The 24,832-nt window shown below is 45.0% G+C and overlaps 2 protein-coding genes and 1 long non-coding RNA gene across 4 annotated transcripts; 2 read left to right on the forward strand and 1 right to left on the reverse strand.

The window, feature by feature from the left end:
- Positions 1 to 6,155: 6,155 nt before the first annotated feature.
- Positions 6,156 to 6,695, forward strand: LOC120701608. The gene is made up of 2 exons (XR_005686177.1): positions 6,156 to 6,191; positions 6,327 to 6,695. It is a non-coding gene; the product is annotated as an uncharacterized LOC120701608 (long non-coding RNA).
- Positions 6,696 to 13,447: 6,752 nt separating this feature from the next.
- LOC120700209 (translation initiation factor IF-2-like) lies at positions 13,448 to 14,425 on the forward strand. The gene is made up of 2 exons (XM_039984428.1): positions 13,448 to 13,722; positions 13,809 to 14,425. The coding sequence occupies exons 1-2, from the start codon at positions 13,578 to 13,580 to the stop codon at positions 14,279 to 14,281; spliced, it is 618 nt and encodes a 205-aa protein (XP_039840362.1). The 5' UTR covers positions 13,448 to 13,577; the 3' UTR covers positions 14,282 to 14,425.
- Positions 14,426 to 19,279: 4,854 nt separating this feature from the next.
- LOC120700210 (CBBY-like protein) lies at positions 19,280 to 23,673 on the reverse strand. 2 transcript variants are annotated; one of them, XM_039984429.1, is made up of 11 exons: positions 23,330 to 23,673; positions 22,820 to 22,869; positions 22,519 to 22,582; positions 22,268 to 22,316; positions 21,913 to 21,981; positions 21,357 to 21,418; positions 20,380 to 20,460; positions 20,102 to 20,256; positions 19,927 to 20,005; positions 19,688 to 19,831; positions 19,280 to 19,598 (listed from the first exon to the last, which is right to left on the reverse strand). In XM_039984429.1, exons 1-11 carry the CDS (start codon positions 23,563 to 23,565, stop codon positions 19,496 to 19,498), a joined length of 1,092 nt encoding a protein of 363 aa, XP_039840363.1. In that variant the 5' UTR covers positions 23,566 to 23,673; the 3' UTR covers positions 19,280 to 19,495. The 2 variants fall into 2 exon arrangements, with proteins under 2 accessions (XP_039840363.1, XP_039840364.1); XM_039984430.1 differs by having other exon boundaries at positions 22,824 to 22,869; positions 23,330 to 23,429.
- Between the last annotated feature and the right edge of the window lie 1,159 nt (positions 23,674 to 24,832).

Below are 24,832 nucleotides of genomic sequence, written 5' to 3' on the forward strand. Positions count from 1 at the left end.
TCGTCCAACTTTTTATAGAAACACCGGACGGACAAGCCGCCTTCACGACTTCGCTTCGCCTCGACGCAAGTTTCGCGATAGCGCCCGGACCTTGACCGTGCCAAGTCCGCCCCCGATTTTGAGGCCAAACCAATCAAATCCTCTCGCACACCGTCGCACGAGGTGACTGACTCCTCAGTTTTGAGGTCAAACCGCCGATGTCGATGCGTGTTCGACCTCCCGCCGAGCCTTGATGACTTCGAGTCGTTCGCGCGCACCCGCCACACGGGCCGCCTACTTGACTCACCATCGTCCTCGCCGACTTGGCCGACACCGTCTTCATCACCATATACTCTTACTCTTCCGCGCATCATGTGGACCGCTTATGGCTCCGCACGGCCTCCTCGGTTCTCTCGGTTCAGGCCTACTAGCATTCATACTTCACCGTTTTGGTCCCTCGGCATGAAACTTTCGCTTCTCCGAGCTTACTCACGTTCATCCTTCACCATGGTCCTTCAGCATAAATCTCTCGCGCCGTCGACCACCATGCCGTATTCTACACCTGCACATCACGAACCAAGAGATACATCAAATCCACATGATATTGTCAATTACTCATCATCCAAGAGAGCGATCATCATTGGTCCTCACCGTCCTTGTCGCACAGGAAGTCCACGGGCAGGTTGAACTCGTCGACCACCGAGATGTCGTAGAAGTCCGCCGCGCAGCCGCCGCCGAGCGTGAACTCGGCCAGTGTAACAACCCACGTAATAATTACCTTGATTAGGATTAACTAAGAGATTGATATAATCGTTACCACTAATGGTGGAAACATCCACACACACAGACCAAGCCGTGTCCAAGTTCGCCACGAACGCCGCCCGCTAACGCCGTGCGCGACGCGCGTCCCTGCCCATGCCGCACTGCCTCCTTCGCCATCCTCATCCGAGCTGCCAGCGCCCTTTCCTTCCTCTCCCTTTCTTCTTTCTCGAGCAAAGCTCGAACGAGCTCGAACAGCTCGCTCCCGCCGGCCAAATCCCCGACCTCCGCCCCACCATCTTCAAATCGCCGCCGACCGAAGCTCCCTCACCTCTCTAGCTTCCTCCTCAGCCCCTCTGACACGAGCCCCGATCGCCGCACGGCCGGGAAACAAGGATTCTCCGGCCGCCGGCCATCCATGGCCATCGAGCTCCACCTCGACGTGGAACTCCTAGCTCCGGCCACCATTTTCTTCGCCCAGCAGCTCAAATCGACTCTAGGTGAGGCACTGATGCTCGTGCTCTCCTCATTCCAGCGCGTTCCGCAAGTTTCCGAGCTCGTTCTCGAGCCATGCCGCCGTCGACAAGCTGCTGCTCGCCGCGAGCCGCGCCCACGCGCCTCTGGGCCGTGCCGCCGAGCGCCTCCACTCCGCCTGGCCCTGCTGAACCTTCCCAGCCTGGCCGCCCTCTCCACACATCGCCGGAGCGCCGCCGCCGGCCCGCCGCTCGCCGTGGCGCCACCACTACAGACCACCCCGAGCCCCCCAAACCACCACCCACAAGTGCGCACGAGCCCCCTCAACCTTTTCCCCAACTTTCCCCTCGCCGCCGGGGCCGAACCTCGCCGGAAAACGGCCGCCCGACCCTCCTCTGTGCTGTCTCGTCCGCCAAGGACCTCCCCTGAGAAGAAACAGAAATCCAGGGGCCTAGATGCAAAAGTTCGTTTTCTTTTCCTTTGGTTTTCAAAAACAGCAAAATTATAAATTCCATATAAAATCGTAGAAAAATCAGAAAAATTCAAACTAAAATGTTTTGGAATCCTTGGAGAAATACCTACAACTTTTGTTACATCCACTTTTGCATTTGACCAATAGTTTTATCTCTAGATTAAATATTAGTTTAATCCACATTTGTATGTATCTCAAGTTATACCCATCAACTAAGGCTAGTTTTTGGAAAGTGTGCTATACCATAGATTAATAGGTTACTGTAAAAATTTGAAGACATTTTGACAAATATAGCTATAGGTTTCATTAGATTTTAGTTTATGCCTATGTTAAATAGAATTAAATTCACAGGGTTCTATTTTAGTTTTACTAAGCTGAAACTTTTACAGAAGCCTTAGTTTAGTTTCTTGATGCTATAGAAAAATTTTGGTAATTTTTAGTAATGAATAACTAGTCCTTTTGATTTATTCATGAATAAACTTTGTAAATCAAAAGCCCTAGTTTCCTTCATTATACAAATCTCATATTTTTACTAGAGCTTGATTTTCAGTACATGATCGTGTCTGTAAAATTTTAGCTACTGAAACTAAGTAGTTTACTCTGTAGATTTTTAGTTAGATAAATGCCTAGGAAAGGAATCTAAATTCTTGTGCTTGCTGTATAGCTCAATAATTTATGAAAATTTTACCACCAGCTAATCTTAAGGAATCTAACCTACTAGTAAAATTTCATTACCAGAACTTGCATTCTTTATCCTAGAGATTTGTTTTTGTAAACTAGTAGTGATAGATTCATGAGTTTTTATGATTTATTTGTTACATCAAATGACCTGAAAATCTTGCTGCACACTAGTGACTTAGTAAAGCATCTCTCGTAACAATATCAGCACCATTCTATGCTTTTAGCTTTAGTTATAGTTTTCCCTTGCTTTTCATGTGTTAATATGATGAAAGACACTTTTTCTGCATTTTTCTGTCCTAATATAAAAGAAAAGCAACACACCCAGCTCTTTTATGAGTTAGTATAGATAAAATTCCTACTCTATAAATGACTGCCCAATAGGCTGAAAAAGAAAGTAGTAGCACCTTTCAACTTAAGTTTAGTTTACCTCCATCTATATCAAGAAATAAATGCATTATATTCGTCTCATACATATGCATTGTTGCATTTCATTTAGGTACGATAGAAGAACCGCGGGAATGACGTGATGATGGAGTCGAGCCAGAAGACGGTGAATGTGGACACGTCTAAAAGATGGACGGATCGATCCCGATGTGCACGACAGAAGGAAGATGCTCGTTGAGCAAGTATTCTCTAACTCACACTGACCTAGTGTTAATCCCAGGCAAGGCCCGGTGCACATCCTATTATTTCAATTTATGACATCTATATATGTTTCTATTACTTGTGCATTAGGTTGAGGAATTATTTGGAACTCTAGTTGCATGATCTCTAGGTTCCCTGAAGTTATACTAGTATATATGGGACGATAGAAATGCTATGCTTAATAAGATCTCGGTAGAAGTCGGGTGATTTCTGGTCACTCGCGAGATATAGGATGTCTCGTTATTTTGAGTATATGGAATATTGGAATAGGTTGGAAAAAGGGAAAAGAAAATGGAGACCAGGCGGGGAAAAGCTAGCCCGTCTGTGTCGATTAAGGACTGTTCGTTGCCTGGCCCTGTGATCGAGTTTGAATTGTACTAACTGCATGCCGGGAGTAGGAGGTAGTCGAAACCGGTAAGCCGAGTACTGCCTTGCTTCGAAAGTACAGGAACCCGCACCCAACTCCTGGGGTAGTTGAGTAGTGGCGGAGAAATGGGGATGCATGTGTTTACTTTTGGTGGTCTCACGTTGAGCTCGGCTGACCATATGTCGTTGGGCTGGTTCCTGTAGTTCGAGGCGGGGAGGGGAATGGTTGGTTTATATTGTCCGACGGGGCAAATACATGCCGTGTTGGTTAGGTCTACCTTGCAAGGTTAAATCGGATCGATTCGCCGTACGTCGCATCTCGGATATGAGCACCTTGATCACAGCACCACATCGTAGTGATGCTATATGGATTTTAAGTGATGAGTAGTAGGGTCTACCAGGAATTATTACTCCATGTTGTTATGATTGCTTAGCAGGTGCAAATAATAGTTAATGATTTATGAATATAGAATTTGGAGCTAAAAGATGGAAAATAAGGACTCATTTCTAGAGCTTTTTCTGCAAAAGTAACCAACAGCCAAAAGCTTTGCATGTCTAGATATGTGGGCTAAGTTATACCCACTGGTCGGGTAAGTCTTGCTAAGTATTAGTATACTCAGGGTTTGTTGTCTACCCTGTTTCAGGTATAGAAGCTAACCAGGATTCGCATCGGTGGGCTCGATGTGACGTCCTCACGTGTTCATAATTATCGTTTTGTTTTATTGGTTCTCAATCAAATTTCCTTCTCTCAGGTCACATTCTCTTCCGCTGCTGTCATTTATTTTATGTAAATTCTAAATTTAAAGCTATTTTGTAAATATTTATGTTATTATCTATTTTTGGTGAAAATATATTATGCTGGTACCGTCTGTGCTCGCCGTCGCGCGAGACTTCTGGTATGTTTCGATCGGCCTGTGGGTTGGAAACAGACTGTCAGGTTACATTTAATTAAGCTAATGCGCCTGATGCGTTCAAAAGATGGCCGTTACGTTTAATTAAACCGTTTAACTTGGCTGTTCTGTCACAGCCAGCGTCGCCGTCGCCGGGTGTTCCCCGTGAGCTTGCAGCGCAGGGCGCCCGCGCAGTCGCCGGTCACGCACCGCCCGTGGTCACCGACGAAGTGGCAGCCGGTGCGCCCCCAGATCCTGCCGGCCTTTGGTCCCCGCGGGCACCGTGAAGACCCACGTCTGGTCGGGCTGGAGCAGGGTTCATACACGAACGTAGTAATAATTAAGCGTCCAGAATTCTGATGAAGCCAAGCTGGTAGTTTTGGCTCAGCGTCGTCTTTGAGACGCCAGCTTGCACTGGAAATGGCTTCCTAATCCGGCTGCAAGCAGCAAGCTGCCATGCCTAGCTACATATGAGATGAAGGTGGACTATAGTGGAAGAAACCCATTACTTGTTTTGCAACTGCTCACTACAATTGTACATAGAGATCGATCACCAACATTTGTGGCTCTAGCCGTGTTAGTGAAGCTTTGTTATTTTATTTTGGCAGACGTGGTAGCATGCCGTTGCTGCTTGTTCAACCGATATATAATAGGGAGAACTTCGACTATAAGGTTGCTTAGACGAATGGTGTATATATACCTTTTGCACGAAAAAAAAAGATATTTCACTGATCTGTTGAGAGAAATATGTATACTTTTGCAATATAATTAACTTGGAATTTTTTTACTTGCAGTAATAAGTCACGACAATCGGACAATGGAAAGTGTACTTGCGGCTACATTTTTCACCAGGAGGAAATACTTTCATTCACTACCACTGATTCCATATGTAACAAGTCGTGATAACCGACCATGGAAAGTGTACCTGCGGAAACGTCTTTTACTGGTAGAAAATACTTTCAGTAGCACCGACTTTGTAAGGTAATGTTGATGAATGTGTATATGTTTCCTATCGACAAATTTAATTCTGTGCCTGTTCCATATGCATATGTTCGTGGAAAAATGTGATTGTGTTATACCAACAAAAACACCACCAATTCAAAAAGGTGTGTTTTCAACAATAACATAAGTCGGCAATTGACACAAACATTTAAGAGTTACCTTACATTATTTTTCATAGTGGTAGAGGTGGTTTTTTTTTTGAAAATTCAATAGATCCTATGACAAATATTATTGTCAATATTGACTTGAATATATGGAATCTATGGTAAGCTGTTTATGTTTTGTTGTAGGAGTTTCTATTAATTATCCGTCTCTTCTTTTAGTGCGTCTTGTAAGAATAATTAGAATGGAGGCTCCAGAAACGTATTTAATTAGTAATAGTGAGATAAAAAAGTCTCTATTTTTGTTTAGCTTGCACTACAATAACAGTGCCAATTAGCCAGTTGCAGCAATTATCCAGTTGAGAAACTGAAAAACTGGAGTTAATTATTGGAGATGCGAGGAGCGAACCTCGATCTCTATTACTTTGCCAAGCTTAGTATTCTAACAATTGAGCTACATCCTCAACTTTTACTTAGTTTATCAGTGTAACAAATTTTTAATTTTTAAGTTCTTTTACCTGCACTTATTTTTTTTTGTAAGAACTGATAAAGAAACAAGCATACCTATGAATATATATGGCTTTCACTATAGGAAAGTACAGTGACCATCAGAAGCTCTTGTACTCTTTTTTGTAAGATATATGTTTTCATTTAGCCAGGTTGAGCGAGCGATCAGTATGTTGCTTATTTGTCATATATAATATTTGGCAACCATCATAACTGGCCGGTGGATCTCTCTTTGGTTCTTGGTATCAATTAAGTGGCTTTGGATCAAATGGTAGCTAGACATTAAAAGGAGTCAAGTGTTCATCTGTGCTCCTGGTATATAGTTCTTTGGATTGTGGCTTATAGGCTGTGTCAGCTAGCTGCAGCAACAGCCAGCAGTTTTGTAGATTAATTTTCACTCTTGCTTTTGTTCCTGTAGTTAACTTTCAGCATACTTTTAACTTTGTTCAGGTGAGAGGTCTTAGAGGTGGCATAATGGTTGATCAACAAGTGGATCAGTGCTCATGGAGACTTCTATTTTGGGCTGTGCTCATGGACACTTTTATTTTGGGCAGTGCTTATTTGGAATATCTAGGCTGGCTCCCCTTATTTTGTAAATGTGGCTGCTGCTTATACCGTGGCCGGTGACAAACCCAACATATGATCTAGCTAGCTTGACTTAGCACTGTGACAACAAATGATGTCTATGATGAAGCTTTGTTGTTCAACCAATTATATATGTATTGGGTTCATATGAAAACTCTGAGCTCTATTATTTTAGTCAATTCCATGTTTGATATCTGTTGGCTTCAAATGAAAAACATGATCTATATATCTTTATTCAAGTGTGCTTGATATGTATTGTTCAAAAGATTGGTGTTGTATGGTCAATGAGAGATTAATTATATTATTTTTCTGGATGCTTAGCGTTGGATTGTTGATTGGTAAAGAAATTTAGCTACTCACTGTCAGTCGGCAAAAGTATTGTAACAGATCATCTGTCGGGAATAAGTGTCAGTCTGTATATCTTTGTGGGGCAACAGACTGTCAGTCGGTATATCTATGTCAGTCGGCAAAAGTTATACCGACGCCACTTACAGCGACAGATAGGTGCTGTCGGCATACATCTATACCGACTGATGGTCTGTCGGTACAACGGCTTTTACCTACTGACCCTCAGTCGGTGTATCGGGGCTGTGATATAGTGCGGGTTGAAAGCCATCCAGGAGCTCCAAACACTGATTCCATGCCAAACTGCATGCGAGGTCGGGCATTTGGTGAACAGATGTAGAGCAGTTTCCAGATTTCGACAACACAGTTGACAGAAGTAGCAGTTTGTCCATTCCCGCAAGAGCAAACGATCGGCCGTCCAAATCCTGTTCTGTAGCATGATCCACATGAAAAATTCGCATTTCGATGGTGCCCACACCTTCCAAACCATTTTGGGGAAACGAGACAGTAGCCCCCCCTCGAATTGCATATCATAAGCTGACTTTGCTGAGTATTCTCCAGAAGCTGTTTTGGTCCAAACTATGGTGTCTTCTTCCGAGTTGCTTGCATCAAAGTTAACCTCCTCAATTAATTCCCATAAGCGAACGAACTCATCCAGAAGGGGGACAGTCAGATCATAAGCGACATCACGTATCCATTGTTCATTTAGTAAAGCCTCCGCTACTTTCCTGTTCTTCCTTTTGCTGTGCTGGAAAAGTAGAGAGAAGAGGAGGGCAGGGGATTTCCCGTCTAACCAGCTGGACCACCAGAAACTCGCTGTCCGGCCATTGTTAATCGTGACATTGGTAGCTGTTGCAAACAGGGCCATGTCCACAGCATCAACCGGAAGCTCCATGCCCACCCACGGTCTGTTGGGAACTTCCACTGGAACCACAGCCAACGCAGCCTCAGCACGCGACTGAAGAACTCGAGGTTTGTAATTCCTAGACCGCCACGCTTGATAGGTCGTTGAAGCCTCGCCCAGCTCACTTTACATTTCCCTCCGTGAAGCTGCTGGTTGCCTGCCCAAAGGAAGCGGCGTCTGACCTTGTCAAAACTCTTGATGAACTGTTTGGGTGGCTTGATAACAGTCAAAAGGTAGACCGGAAGGGAGCAGGCTGTTTCCAGCAGCCTATCCCACTGCGTATGCGTAAAATAGGTAGCAGAGTGCTACTGTTCACCAATCCAGTAGGTCTCCAATGCGGATGCGCAAAGCTGGGGACGAGGAGAGAGGATGCAGATTCCTACGGTTTCTCTCTCCATCCCGCAGCTCCCTATTTCTTCTCTGCGCAGTGAAAAAGGGTGATAGTGCCGGGACCCACAATACTTTGCGCATGCCTATTGGATCACGGCTTGCGGATGCGAACGTCTTATCCGTGCCCCTTTACGCGTCCGTATCCGTGCGCTGCTGGAACGGGCGTCTTCTCTCCGCAGCGCCTATGGTGGGCCAGGGTGCGGATACGCGGTGTTTTCCGCATTCGCCTTGGGTCTTTGCTGGAAACAGCCTACAGAGCGCACTAGCACCCGACGCCCCCCCCCCCCCCCCCCCAGGGTTGAGTAACTTGCTTTGCCATCAGCCATTTTTGCAAGGGCCTTGTCCTGCACCGGTTGCAGGTGTGCCAGTCGCAGCCGCCCAAGAACAATTGGTATTCCAAGGTAGGTGATTGGGAAGGCAACACGCTGGCCAGGGAATGCCGAAAGAACATTGTCTAGGTCGAGATCATGGCAGTGTATGGCGGCTACCGAACTTTTTTCTAGGTTTAGCCTGAGTCCAGTTGCATCCCCAAAAGATTTCATAAGCTGGATGACAAACTCCACCTCTTCCCTCACCGGATTAACAAAAATCACCGCATCGTCAGCATAAAGTGACAAGCGAAGTTTGGCATGACGTCCTCTGAGTGGCGTTAAAGAGCCATTCTCAGTTGCCAATTGGAATAGCTTCTGAAGAGGGTCGATAGGGAGGATGAACAGGTACGGCGACAAAGGATGACCTTGACGCAGTCCACGCAAGTGCTTGAAAATTGGGCCAGGAATGCCATTGAGCTGAACAGAGGAGGAGGAGTTGGAGAAAAAAAAAAGACAGCCAGTTCCTCCATCTTGAAGGGAAACCTATGTGTTCCAGCAATTTGAACAAGTACTCCCAAGAGACCGAATCAAAAGCCTTGGAGATGTCAAGCTTGATCAGCGGGGCCGGCGTTCTGGTTCTGTGATAGGCTCTCGCAAGATTTCTGACATAGAGGAAGTTGTCCTGAATGCATCTTTTTTTGATGAAAGCACTTTGGCAGTTTGAGATCATACTGGCCATTGCCGGAGCCACCCTGAGAGCCAACACCTTCATAACCCGTTTGGCAAAAGAGTGTATCAAACTAATAGTAATCTCTGACCCTTTCTGCCATCTCTTTTTTGGGGAGGAGAATTATGGAAGCCCCGTTCAGTTTGGCCAAAGGTCCGGTTTGGAGTGCGAAGATGCACCGAAAAGCAGCCAGGACCTCAGATTTAATAATTGGCCAGCAAGATCTGTAGAAGTCGCCAGTGAAACCGTCCAGGCCCGGAGCCTTTTCAGCTGGCATTTGTGAAATAGCTGACCAGACTTCTTGCTCAGTGAAAGGTGCATCAAGGCCGGAAATCGGTAAGGAGTCGAGTTCCAAGTCCCAGTTTAAGGTGCAAGTTCTAATTTCTTTGGTGCCCAATGTGCTTCTGAAGTGTCTCAGGATCTCCTCTTCCTTTTCCTCATGAGACCAGAGAAGTAGACCTTGGGAATCCTTTAATTTGGGGATGAGATTTTTCCGTCGTCTTGCATTTGCTTTGAGGTGGAAGAACTTTGTGCAAGCATCACCTTCCTTTAGCCAAGTGATTCTGGAACATTGGCGACGCCTGGACCTCTCAACAGCGGCCAGCCCCTGTACCCTCAGTTTGAGTGCTTTGCGTAATTGAACTTCCTCATCTGTGAGTTGTCGGTGATCCTGCGCCATGTCCAGATGCAGTATAACATTTTGGGCCATGTGAAACTGGAGAAGCGCCTCACTGAAGAGAGAGTTGCTCCACGATCTCAAGGATTGGGCAGGCTTGTGATGCAAAATGTTTAACGCTGAGAGTCCAGCAACCGGCTTAGCCCAGGCGGTTGCCACCGTTTCCTGGAACGCAGGTATCCGGATCCAGAAGTGTTGGAACTTGAATCCGGCACGCCTAGAAAACTGGAGAATTTGGGATAGGAAAAGCGGGCAGTGGTCGGAAGCAGAGGAGGACAAGCCATGTAGGTAGATCGACTGCAATCCCAAATCCCATTCCTTGTTGCAGAAAACTCTGTCCAAACGTTCGAGAGTTGGGTTGTGCCGCTCGTTGCATGGATGAGCCACAGGTGAAAAAGGAAGTTGTCGATGGAGCGCCGCCGCAGCCACACTAGCACAAGCCACCTCTAGCAGCATCGGGTCCTGCATCTGCTGAAGAGGGAAGCCGTCGCACAGTTCTGGACCCTGGCAGAGACTAACGAGGTAATCCATGACAGGGTCAGGGTAGGAGGCGCCTGTCGGTGATGAGGTGATGGAGGGGAAGCTGCCGGAGTGAAAGCACCATGCCCGGTGCGCACAGGCACGGACTCCTCCCACGAGGTGCGCGATGCCACAGGTGATCGATCGGCGCCATGGTGGAGACGCCCCGGGGAGCGAGAGCGACGGCGCTCCCAGCCCTCGTCATCACGCCGCCCTCTAGACGGGGAGGGAGGGGAGCGCGTCGAGCTCCTGTCGCGAGATTCCAGCCCGTACGGCACGCGGTCATCATGGTGACGACCGTGGGGTGCAGGGGACCGCGAGCGGTACCTGCCGCCAAAGTCGTGGTGCCCACGGAGGATGAGGTCGTCAGCCGGGCGGCCGCGGGCGTTGATGTTGTCCGCCCAGCACCGGCGTGGCTCGCGGTGGTCGTCCGAGGATGTCGAAGAAGGCATACCACTTGCCCGCGAGCTGGGGGTGCGAGACGGTGGTTGCGGGCTCCAGTCAAGGCACCTGTCGAGGTGGAAAAGCAGGACCGCCATCCCACCCTTAGGTGGAGTCGCCGCCGCGCCATGGTCGGAGCGGCCAGCACGCTCGGGGAAGAACGTCACCAGCTTGGAGCGCGGCAGCTGGTCCGGGCTCCACATCCAGACCCACCCAGCACTGAAGAAACTCCGTGTTCTCCTGAGTGAAGGACACGGGGTCGATGTAGTCGAGGGAGCAGCAGTCGCCGAGAGCTTGACGGACGCTGTCCTCGCACCAGGCGTACAGCGGCAGCCGCTCGATGAAGATCTTGCAGTGGAAAAACCAGTTTGACGGCCTACAGAGGGTGGTGTCCTGCCACGGCTGGATGAGGAGGCGGACCGCCTGGTCAGGGTGCTCGAAGCGGGCGAAGAAGTCCTCTGGCATGTGCTTGGACACCTTGATGCTTGCCGGAGGGACACGTAGCTGCTGGCAGAGGGCGAGGCGCAGCTCCTCCGGCTCCGGCTCCGGCAGGGAGCATCGGTCGACGCCAGTGAGGACGACCGCAGTCTACGAAGTTGGGCGGCCATTGCGCCTCCCACCGAGACCACAGCATTGCCGTGTGACCGTGGTTAGAATATGTGAGATGGGTCATTTGGATGTGCTGAAAATCTGATCTAATAAATTGACAAGGACAACACAACACAATGGTATACCATACTACCCATCCATGTTGCTTGTTCAGTGGATAAGTCCTGAATGCCTTGCCCTTGCTTCGATATGAAGAACTAGCATCAATCACTTCCACGTCATCTCCGAACACATATGCATGGTTCACTTGTAACTAGATATTTTCTCAGAAACCTGCAAGGTTATGGCGTGCATGTGTGGAAAATATAAGGAAATTTGTGCATCCTCATCGATCATGATCTGTGGAAAATATAAGGAGACTGTGTGTAATATGCATCCAACTGTCGCGCGGGTGAGTAGAAGGTCGGGAAGGACGACGAGGTCAAAGGCGGCGGTGGGTGGCGGGCGGGCGGGCGGCATGGCGGCGGCTCTTGCCGCCGGCCAGGGCAGAGGACCAAGGAAGAAGATGGAATATAGATTGAAGCCCCCACTCCAGAGGTGGACGGCAAGTGAAATATAGCGTCCACCACCGACCTGGCAACGGTCGGCAGGGCACACACGGTATATGGGGCTGTTCGGTTGATCCAGTGAATAGTATTCGGCTGGTAGAATGAATAATATTATGTGAGAAGAGATAAGCCGAAATAAGCCGAGACAAGCCGAGATTGGACCAGCCGAACAGCCCCGTACTTGCTCGCGCACCCGGGCAGTACGTCGAGCCTCCAACACGAGCACCAACCGCGCCACGCCGCCGATCGATGAGGCCTCACCGACGCCGCCAGCACCGGCCGGCCTTTTGCTGTTGGAGCCTGCACAGCTGCACCGGCCTTTTTGGGAAAACCAGGCCAAGGTCGTGCGCCATGGTGGCCTTCGTTGCATCGGCTGGCTCTAGAGTCTAGACTAGCATGGTGCTCACGAAGACGGCCGAGACAGTCCTCGCCGCGGCGGACACGGTGGCCGTACGTCCTGGGAACGCGTTCGTCGGCAAGGCTCGGCGCCTTAAGGCGGCGGCACTGCGCTGCGAGCTCCTGAGGGAAGCGCGCGGCGAGACTGCCGGCGTCCTCGAGCGGTCCTCATGCTCGTGCTCGTGCTCGTGCACCGCCCGACCTCCGCCATCCGGGGACCGGGGATTGAAGACGACCGAGTCAGACTGCGGGCGGAAGCCCCGAATATCGAAATCCGGACCGCTTATTCCTGATCGAACGGCCACTGGGGACAAGGGGGTGGACGGTAAATGAAATACCGTCCACCCCCGACCCGGGTCGCGCCTCCACCAGCGTTTGCTCTGCTTTGTCCCTCGCCTCGCCGCAGCGCCGCCGCGTTCCGGTCTCTACCCGCCCCTGATTCCTCGCTCCCAGCAGTCGAAATCCATGGGTTGCCTGCCAGCACCGGCCGAGGACTTCCCTGGCTAACTGGGCTCTGATGAAGGCTCGCCGCCGACCACTGGCGTCGTCCAAGAACACTACGAGCGCCCCCTCCACGCCGCCGACGAGGCCGGCCGTTCTGGACCACTCTCCCAATTTAACTCATGTTTCTGCAGGCCCTTTCAATTCTAGGTTGAGCTCGGAATGGACCAGCACCGGGCTTTTGCTGTTCCAGCCTGCACAAACATTCAGGTTCAGTTCGTAATGCTTCGATCATGTTCATTCTTCAGTTGCATCCAGAATCCCAGATCCAGGCAAAGCACCTGCAGTCCTGCACATGTTCTTTCTTCTTTCTACAGAGAGCGCTGCAGAACCTCGAGAATTCCAGCCAGCCCAATGTGCAGAAGCCCACCAGTTCATTTCCAGGCGGCCGGCCCAGCAATCCCAACGAAATCGACAGGGAGAGAGCCAGAGAGGAACAAAAGGAGACGATTTGCCCACCAACCAGTGGACTAGCTGCTGGATCAACAACCGAATTTGACTTGCTGATCATCAAAGTGATGAAGAATTAGATGGAGCAGCCTATCCACCCACTGCGTATGCCATCGCTTCTTTCTCCTCTACCCTCATCCTTTCCCTCGACGATCTTTCTATATATCTATATAAATCATCCAGTACAACAATGCAAGCACACGACGTCCATGGTCGTCGTCGATCTTCATCCATCGATCGGTCGTCACCGCGAAAAACTGTCCTAGTTCTACCGCAGCCGGGTTGTTAATTCCAAGGTAATGGCTGCCGCCAAGCTCGCCCGCTCGTCGACCGTCCTCGCGCTCCTCGTCACGGCGGCGCTGTGGACGTCCTGCGCGCTTGTGCCGGCGGCCATGGCAGCGGACACCGCCGCGCAGCCGGGGTCGTCGGCGCCGCCGAGCGCAGGCAAGTATCGTTACCGCCGCCGCCGCTGCTAGCTCGTACGTATGCAGACGACGATCGACTGAAATGCGGTGCCTGCATGCCTGCAGGTGTGGCGGCGCCGGCGGTCGACTCATCATCGGCAGCAGCTCCGGCCACCACGCTGCCTGCCACACCCGCGGCGGCGCTGCCATCATCCTCACCATCAACACCAGCGGCGTCCGCCACCGCCACGGCGTCGAAGAAGTTCCCGGTGCCGAACCCCGGCGGCGAGCCGTACCTGCCCGCGGCGGAGGTGGCGTCGGCGCTGCCGGTGCCGACGCCCGAGGAGCTGCCCAGCGCGGCCAGCCTCGGGTTCGGCAGCAACGGCGGCTTTGGGTACGGCGGCCCGGGCGACGAGTGCTGCGGCGGCGGCGGGTACGGGTGGTTCGGCGGGCCCGGCGGGTTCGGCCCGGGCACGTACGGGTACAACGGGCCGCTGTACTGGGGGGCGGCGCCGGCGGGAGGGATCGGGAGCGTCGCGGCGGCGAACCTGGTGGCGCCACTCGTCGTGGCCTGCGTCTCTGCAGCCATGCTCGCTTAACCTGTAGTATTATTACAGTATAATTAGTACTAGTGATTTCTTACTGGGAATTAAAGTAACTCTATATATTTACAGCGCCTTACCACTTATCACCATATATATTTTACGATACAATAATATATATAAAGTGGAACCTTTGGTTAATTTGAAATGTGATAAATCATACTCTCTCCGTTCCAAAATGTAGGTCGTTTTGGCTTTTTTAGATTCATAGTGTTTGTTAAGCACTTAGATATATCATATGTCTAAATACATAGACAAATATATGAATCTAGAAATATCAAAACGACATACATTTTAAAACGGAGGGAGTACATCTATCTATTATATTATTAAAGGAGTGTTAAAAGAAGCCATCACGTTCGCCGAGAGGGTCTAGAAATTCCCACGTTAATCTAAAAAAGAGAAGGATTTGCACTGTTGGATTTTATGAAGATCTAACGGTCAAGATTAACCCAAAGAGTCCACATCAAATACGATTAGTAACAAAGAGTCCACATCAAATACGATTAGTATATATAATTTCGGAATTTATAAATTAATAAAACTTGTCTTCGATTAAAAATCCTTACCGAATACGATAAGTAAATAGCTACCAAAAATTATTTTGCTGTACGCCTAGAGAAACTGATTAGGCTAACGGGCGAGTCCACATCAAATACGATTAGTATATATAATTTCAGAATTGATAAATTAATAAAACTTGCTTTCGATTAAAAATCCTTACCGAATACGAAAAGTAAATAGCTACTAAAAATTGTTTTGCTGCATGCCCTAGAGAAACTGATCAGACTAATGAGCACTCCAACAAAACGACGGGAATGCCTTGCATATGCCCGTATTGGGCTATGGAATTGTAGTTCAAATATTTGTGATACATGTATCCATATCAGATTGTTTCAATTTGGGCATCGTGCGGGTGTGTTCTTTCATGCTGTGGAGTGTGGCTTCCATCGCCAAACTGTATGTCTGTATGTCGAGCTGAAGCATTACGAAGATCTAACTATCTAGACTAACTCAAAAAATCCATATCAAATAAGAATATTATATATATTTAAAATTTTAAAAATTAGGAAATTATCATAAAGAAATTAGCAGTTTACACAATGGCTCCATGTCAAATCAGACTAATAAAAAATTAAATATGGAATTAAAGGATAAAGAAAATTAGCAATCAATTTGCATACCAATTGGGATGCAAAATAGCTACAATAGAAGTCTATGACAAATACAATTACTAAATAGATATTTTTAGAATTTTATTTTATGAAATAAATTAGAAGCACACATGCTCACAAACATGCACACATACTTACCTCTATGAATACGTGCACGCAACTCTACCACTCTCGAGCACCTCTAGGGGATTGAGCAAGTAAATCCCAAAGTCACTACAAGCATCTCGCTGTCGACTGGCATATCTACTACCACTGAATGTGAGGACTCATGCTGAGTCGAGAACTTTTAGTCTTGAACACAAGTGGACAAGTTCTACCATATGAGCTAATCTTAGTTTACATCTAATTTTAGAATTATAAATAACACAAAATATTATTGTGATACTTTGATTAGTAAAAAGCTAAATTTAGAATAAAATTATAAAACTTAGTAATAATAGTATGAACAGTTGGTTCCATCCAAGTAGAAATAAATGGCCCTACTTCTGGAATGCTTAAAAAAATGTACACATATACCTCATCACTATGAGAAAAAAAAAAGAAACTACCTAGAGAAAAAAATGAATTTTATGTACATATTACTATGATAGCTGAAATCAGACTAGCCGCGCTATTAGCGCGGGCCACCTTGCTAGTTATCTTAATACAATAGTGTTAAAAGAAACCACCACGTTCACCGAGAGCACCTAGAAATTCTCACGTTAATCTAAAAAAGAGAAGGATTTACACCGTTAAATTTTATGAAGATCTAACGGTCTAAAAAAAATCAAGAGTACATATCAAATATAATTAATAAATAGCTAATTTCGGAATTGAAAAATATGGAAAATAGAATATAACCAAAGAGTATGTGTTGAATACGATTACTAAATAGTTAAAACCTGAATTATAAAAATAAGAAAATTAATAGTGACCAAAAAGTCCTAACGGTCTAAACTTATCCAAAGAATCCATATCAGATACGACTAATCATATGTATATAATTTTTTATCCAAATAATTTATATTGAATATGACTAATATACATATATATAAATTTAAAATTCTGTGCAAGCATAAAAGAGCGAGTGAAGACTTTGCCTGCTGTACTTAAGATGCAAATCGAGCCAAAACCAATCACCACCACACCATGGTTTGGTGACGAGGAGGTGACAAAATATTAAGTAATGATCAACCTTGCGTGGTAGCTTGTGCATCATGAAGTTGCAACATCCCTTTCTGGCAACCGAGATGATAAGATAGGGGTTAAACCTGATAGGGGAAAGAACACGGGATAAGATATGAGGAGAGGGAGCGAGATTGACCTGGTGGAGTTCAACACGTCCGAGTTGGTCATCTGCTCCGGTCGATTGTGTGACAAATATACAATGCCAATACCAAAATGACATACTAGAACAAGAGATGCACATGACTGCTGCAACATGTTGGTGGCTTGGTGCTCGATCGGTGGTGATGACACTAACGCACAGGTACTGGTGATATGCTTTTTGTTCTCACCATCGTCAAGCTCGCAACGATAAACTTGGATGGTTGCTTGCTTGGTGCTTTGGGAGGCCAGGACATAAAATTCGGCATCTTTGTGGCTATCATCATACTATAGCCTTTGTCATCCTAAATATAGGAATGTCCACAAGTAGTTTAGTGACGTGTTTGTGGCCAGAGCGAGAGCAAGCAATACGAACGATTCATTTGGCATTCCTGGTAGATCAAAGTAGACTTGGGAGGTCAAGAACAGTAAGGTGAATCGGCGTTGTTGGCGTGGCAAACTTTTGGTCAAAGGAGTAAGGGCAAGAATAGATTAGTGATGAGGTGAGTTTTGTCTCAAATCTCATTATTTGACCAGAAAAAAGCCTTCACTATAACTTTGATTTGTTTTCATCTCATGTTTATGATCCCACATCAAACCTTGGCAGGTGGTTTGGTGGGTTCATATGAACTGACACAATTCACAAACCTGCTACCTAAGCGCTTATTGGGACATCGACCGACCAGTGATAACAAACAAATTATGTGGTTTGGGAACCGTGGTAGTTGGCATGGAAATGGAGTTTGCATAGACCCCATGTTAATTCATGCCACCAGCCATCTAAGGGGAAATATCGTGTAGAAAATATGCATGAAGGCGTGACAATAGGGGGCATAAGATAGGGGGTATAAGATTGGGGGCACAATTGTTGACTGTTGTCCTCCGCGCACCATAGAGAAACAGTGCATTGGCGATGGTTTCCTGTTGCAGTCGTAGGATAAAATTAAAGATGTTGCAAGTATAGGATCCGAAAGAAGCAAGATTTTAGACATGTGGTGGTTATTACAATGGAAGCTACTAGCTTATAGACTTCGAATTTCTGTAGCCAGAAGTTTCAGGTCTATCTTTCCCTAACGACATTCTAAAATTTCAGTTTGTAATTTAAATTGCAGCTATTGTGTCTTCCCTTTATAAATAATTTAATCATTTTCTCTAAACATTTTGATTTTCTAACCCCTCTCAGTAATAGAACATGTAATTAAAAACAATTAAGTCAGCCATATCTTCTTCTTAACAGCATAATTTAACGCCGCGGCTAAAACTCTCTAACTAAAATTAAATCACAAGATGTTTATTTGTTTTCTCTTTTAACGTGAATTTATATTCCGCATCACATGATGTGATGATTAGGAAAAAAAACGACACCTCAGTCTGGACAAATTAGACAAAATAATAGCAATAAATCAACAGACCAACCTACTCCCTCTATCTCAAAGAAAAGTCATCCTAGAAATTTTAGAACAGATTAACAAGAATGTAAAATGAGCATATTTACCCTTATTTATTATCCATATTTAGCAATAACTGATTTTTACATGCACATACACTTTCCAAATAGAATAGAATGATTTATTTTTTGGACAAATTCTGAACCCTATAACTATAATGATTTATTTTTCTGGAACAGAGGGAATATATAAATAAAATTATTTTTAAATAAACAATATAAATATTAGCATCGGAGAACTAGCTGCCGCGCTATTTGCGCAGGGCACCACCCTAGTTCATACTACTAGAGCTTTGTCAGTTTTGTATTTCTATTTTTATTTTTTTGAAAGAAAAAGCTCTTAACAAGAATTAACGGGTCCAATCTTGAACTCAAGAAGGCTGCGATAATCAGGCGCAAATTCTAAAGATAATCAGGCGCAAATTCTAAAGAAGCTCCATTGATACATGTGTGTTTCCCTTTTGGGGACGAAGGGAACACTACATTTATGAAGATTCTTCCACCAGCCTATTCCACAGTTTTACCAAATTTCCTGACACCTCCTATGCCTATCTACTTCTATTATCAACTTATAATTTTTCCAGGCCAAACAACTTTTGGATTCTATAAAAATTACAGAGGATTTGACCACCATATCATGTATACTAGCTATTTGCTATTTGCAAGTTGGAACGTAGGATTATTCCTTTTCTTCCTCTTCCTGGCTTACCCAGGCCTAGCAGTAAGAATGGCAAAACTCAACTGATGCTGAACAATGCCTATGCCCTACGATATATATAGGGATGTAGTCATGTGGAGCAGTGCTTACTCTGTACATGCTCCTTGTGAGGCAAATAAAGCACTGGATGCTTACAACTACTTGCATTGCTACTGCATGGCACACCACCATTCAATGAAAGTGGGCGGCCAATCATATTTTGATAATGTAGCGCATTAGTGTAGAGAGGATACCTCATGAGGTCAGGAATACTAGAGCAATTCAATTCACATAATATGACGGACAGATTAAGATTTTGCACCAACCCTTTTGTTCTTGTTTCTGTTTAATTTTTTATTCAACTCTAGGAGTAAAAGCCAAAGATCACAGACCAAATCTGACAGTTTATTGAATACTTGAACTGCTCATTCACATTATTGCTTTGCTAAAACAATAACTGTTTGTGCTTCTCAGAGCTTTCCTCAGCATCATCAGATGTTTACATAAAGTGCTTGGGTCAGCACTCGATCAATTACGAATTCATCACAGTCCCCAATCCATCCTTAGTTTTGGTAGTTGGCACATTTTTAAGACCATTTCTTGCTCAGTAGTTTTGATACGGTTAAGTCTGCACCGCCGAATCCATCCATGACAGCCTTTGCGGAGGGAAATTCTGCTCTGGCAGTAAAGCTGGGAGACACAGATAGTGAGATATGAAACACCGAATCATGGCTGTTGGTTGAAATAACCAATGAACATGGCAGGTAAAGGCAGTTTACCTGCATCGAACAACTACACATGGCATGCCAATGTGCTCAGCTGCGAGAACGCCAGATTGGCTGCCCGCAACAAGAATGCAGTTTTGTACATCACATCCAACATATTCAGACCCAGCTCGCAGAGCTGCTATTACCTTCTCAGAGCTGACAATTGCGACTAGGCAGTGAAATTTAGATAATATTCCAGGCAGTGAAAATTTAGATAATATTCTTCCAGGGATGTAAGTGTTAGTAATAACCTTTCAGATGCTGGGATGTCAACGCTAAGCTTTAGGATCGATGCAACCTCTTCTGCAATCCTCTGCTTCTTTGTGGAAGCTGTTGCAACAGAACATTTGGAATTAACTTCAAATGATCCTTGAACTGAAAAAGAAAAATGAACCAGTCTGCAATTTTTTCAGTAGCAATACTTACCAGCCTTTTGAGCTTCCTTGATAAGTTGTTCATCCAAACTGGACGTGACACCTTTACCAAGAACAAGTTGCCCATAGAAGCTTCCTTCCACCTCATCTTTTCCAACAATCTTAATTTTTGATGTTCTTTCAGGACCCAACTTTTTAACCATAGATCTAGAGTCAAATAGAAAAGAAATGGGAACACACAATATTTTGACAGATTACAATATTGCCATTAATTAGTTTGAGAGAAATACAAAGAGCGGGCAGAACTTATTTATCTTGTACAAAATGTACCTTGAAACATTTTCTCCATTTCTCCCATATGCAGCCAATATGGCCACAGGGACACCCTCACTAAGTGCATCATCAATGAACCTTTGAATGGTTTCATACACAGAATCAGAAAGCAACTTAAAGTTCAAGATAGAGTCATTCATATCCTATGGCAAGCACACAGTACTGAAGAGAGACAAAGGCTGTTCAGAAAAATACGTAAGATCAAAATAAGGACCAAGGTAATTTGCTTATAAATGCTCATGGACTGATGGAATCAAAGCATGCAGCATGAGTATCAGAATACACAGAAACTTTTATATGAAATGCTGTGAATTCTGTTCCTTCTTTTAGATAGTAACAAATGCCCCCACATTTGATCGATTAGTAAAATTGTCCTGTAATTCTTGCAAACATTTTAAGGATGAGAAAAAAAGAACGACCTTGGATACGTCTATACAGACTGCATATTACGATTTACAAGTAATTGACTGGTGGATGCAACTCAGGCAGGGTATGCACAAGCAACATCGTAAGGACATCAACTCCCTGCATGCTGGTAGCATGCAAAATCTGGAAGGAACGGAATGCTCGCATCCTCCAAAGCAACAACGCAACAGTTGCACAAGTAGTCTAGGATATCGGTGAGGAGATCAGGCTATGGGCTCAAGACGGAGCAAAAAAGACTTAGTGAACTCAGATATGCTGTAGTTCCACATCAGGTGTCGCTGTTTTAGTCTAGATAACAACTACTCTTCTTCTTTTCCAGTTGTTCTTTCCATAGCACAAGCCAGTATTTTGAACCAAGCGAGAGCCTCGGCAGCTCATGTTGTAACAATTTTTATTCTGTTTTCCTTCTTAATGAAAAAGATATGCAGCTCTCCAGCGCATTCTCAAAACAAAATAGAGAACACATCAATATAATTCAAACTTTCCTAGATCATTCTACCGAGAGAGATCTTTTAACAAAAGAGACAAGCAGGAGATTCAAGTCTTACTTTTCGACTCCAGGACGTAGTGGTAATCTATCAGAAGCTGAGAACTCTTCCAAAGCTTTCAACTAGAACAAGAAAGATGCTCAAAGAAGTCAATATAAAAATATTATATAATGGAAACGGTTGGAAGAGAAGAACCACTAGTCAATTTTGATATCAAGTAAATTCAAGATCCTGACAAATCAGATTCAAAATTAGAAATCAGTACCAGGAACTAGTGCATAAAAGCAAGGAGAAAAAGTAGTGCATAGAACAGTAATTAAGCAAACCCTGATTCAGGTTATATTCAAAACTTTTTTTCCCTAACTGCTAAAACTGCCAGCCAGTTGTACTGGATAAATTGTTGACCCCCATTCCTTAGTAAAATCATTCATGGATCATGTGCAAACATGAAATTGAGAACTTTGGCAAGTTAGATGAAATCAGGAGTCTGGCAATTAGGAAAAGAACAAAAAAAAAAAAACACTACCAGACTACCAGCCAGGTAACAGCTCAAGCTAACTTCTGTCAAGGCCTGATATATCATAAAGTATGGCCAAGTAATGCTCTATGTGCTTACCTTTTCGCGAAGAACACTTTTCATAAACGATCCTTTCTCACTAGTTGGCAAAGAGGTAGGCCAGCCAATCTGTTTTAAGTTAGAGGAAACGGTTAAATTCAGAAAATGCAATTCAACAGCAATTAATCAGCTCCATAAAGCTATGTTACACAACACTTAGTATGTCGCATGGGAGAAACAAATAAAATTTTAACGAAATTTGGATAAAGACTACAGAAACTGAAAGAATTCACTAGATGTGTTGCTTTCCGCCCCCAATATCTTTAAGCAAATGGCTGACTTGAGATGTACTGTGGCAAGATTTTCTAACTCCTACTTGACCAAAGAGGGTACTAGGGGAAGAAATAGATCATACCCTGTCAAAGAATAATACCAGCATCCTTTCCTCATCACCACGAGCTTTCCTAGAAAAAAATGCAGCATTAGGAAAATAATCAACATAAAGAATAAAGGAAACACCTCCCTCCAGTCCAGTCCAAACTAAGAGGTTAGACAAAAGCAAAACCAAATAGCAAGGGAACACGCTCCAGTCCACAATATCAAGATTTAACTCAATGTTGAAGGACAGGACATGTGATTGATGATGCTTGAGAATTCAATACGCACCTGACCAAATCAGTATATATTGGCTCTGTCCAATTTGCACAATCTAACCCAAGACTTTGAAATGCTGGAGGAATAAAATGTTAAGATATATTAAAATCAAGACAGGCAAGAACTATGCATAATTGTGCAGTTAGACTTCTATTCCGCTAGACTCCTGCCTGGTTGATCTACGGAATTTGCTATTTTGCATTTCAACCTCAGCATGGCATAGCATGTATTGAAGAAAACATAAAGTGCTACAGAAGAGTAAAAGAATTTGATAAGGACATGAAGCACAGAGGAAGATTTAAATATCTCGCACCTACATTGAAAGCTTGTCGATTGCCGAAACGGTAAACATCTGCTAGAACCCTGGAGGAACAGAACAAGAAATGCTCAATCAGAAACAGTGATTCTTCTGAGATCAGCAAGGCAAAGGATGGCAAGAAAAGGTATCACTATTCACTACTCCACAATAGCTCGAAAATAAGCTTAATAGTATTTGTTCAACAAAGAAACATGGTTCAGCTAGAACTGAAATAACGGAGAAAGGATTCTCACGGAACTAATCAGATATCACATCGCTTATTCGTGGCATTTGTCACCACGAATTATATCTGAGGACACGTTGTGCTCACTAATTCCAACCACGTTCTACATCTGCCCGGTAAGTCTAAGAATCAAAGTTACTTTTAAGATAAGCAGTAGCAGAAACAGTTCTAGCTTCAGCATCTGCTATCCTCTAGAAGCAGAAAAGACACTCCTTTTGGGGTAACCACAAGGGGAATTAACGAACCGAGCACTAAAAAGGCAGGATTTTTAAGGTCCTCACCCTTCCACCTCCACAAGCAAGCCGAGGCTCGGCGGTGCCGGGCTCTCCGACGAGGAGGAGGAGCACCGGAGCGGCGGCGCCAGTTGGCGGCGGCCGGAGCTCGGGGCGACGGCGGCGCGGAGAGGAGCAGAAGCAGAGGAGGTCGGGATGGAGGCAGGAACCTTAGCCGTGTCCGGCGAGGCTGGTGCCAGCGGGGACGCCCGAAGCGGGACGCATTGGGCGGCAGCGGCGGCCATGACGGGCTGTGGACCGACGGCGGCGAGCTATCCGCCGCAGGGAGAGGAGAGGTACACTGATGATTGGTCGCTCCACCACCTGGGTGTGCTCGTGGGTGCAGGGGGGATTATTGAGCCACCAGTGCTAAGGCCAGTCTCAGTGCAGATTTTATGAAGAGTTTTATGATATTAAATATCATCAGTTTTGCTAACGTGGTATGGAGAGAGAATATTAGAGTTTCATGAGATGTGGGGATAATTTTATCACCATAAAACTCATCTGTCACAGTTACATAGTTCTCAATCTAGATATCTGTACCCATAAAACTCTCACCGAGACTAGCCTAACACCACAGCGGCTAAACTAATCATCGTTGATGTGATGCACTATCGTTTATCCCTTTCGGAAACACTTATCTACGCCGGCCAGAATCTAGCTCATTTCTTCGCCCGATACATCCCTCCCTTTCCCGTCTTTTTTCTTTGGACAAAGGTATTTCAATTTTTTTATACAGGAGAAATTCCAATTGCCTACCGCTGTTATCATCTCAATAAAAAATTGCATATTGAGGGAAATTTTTAAACAAGCTATTTGGGCGGACAAAGGGACCCAAAGCTTAATTAGAGGTTATCAAATATATGCCTGTTTATAGATGAGTTAAAATTGAATGCTAAATTTTAACATCTATTAACACTCATTTTTTATGCTAAATTTTTTAGTCTTAGTTAAAATTTAGCTCACCTCATTAACACTTCTATTTGAATGAGCTAGCGTTAAAGTTTAGCACTTGAATCCAAACATCCCTATATCGAATATGGAAAAATAGGATGTCACTTGTTCTGCTTTACTCTCTTAATAAAATTATGCTTTACATTCATTCATCGTAATGAATTTTTGTTCATTCATTCCATCATTTACAAGTTTAGTTTTAAGTTATTTTAAAAAAAATAGTTTTAAGTCAGAATTTGCAATTGCTTCACCTGCACTGGACCATTGGCATGCAAATCGTATACTAGGTTGTAAGCAAACAATGCTCTTAAAAAAGTTCAAAACAACCTGGGGTTGCCCACCTTCAACCTGTGAATAATCATCCTTTCTTGTATAGATAGATGTATAGGCTAGTAGGCTACTTTCTTCATAGCTCGGAATAACCATATTATGAATTTAGAAATCTTCGATGATATCATCTCAAAATGTTAGCTTCAACCACGTTTTCACCTCGGAATAGGCAAAGTTAGCCGGCCGAGTGCAAATGAAAAAGTGTGAGTAATAAAAGTATAAAACCAA

The sequence above is a fragment of the Panicum virgatum genome, chromosome 3K (assembly GCF_016808335.1).
Source record: "Panicum virgatum strain AP13 chromosome 3K, P.virgatum_v5, whole genome shotgun sequence".
Lineage (NCBI taxonomy): Eukaryota > Viridiplantae > Streptophyta > Magnoliopsida > Poales > Poaceae > Panicum > Panicum virgatum.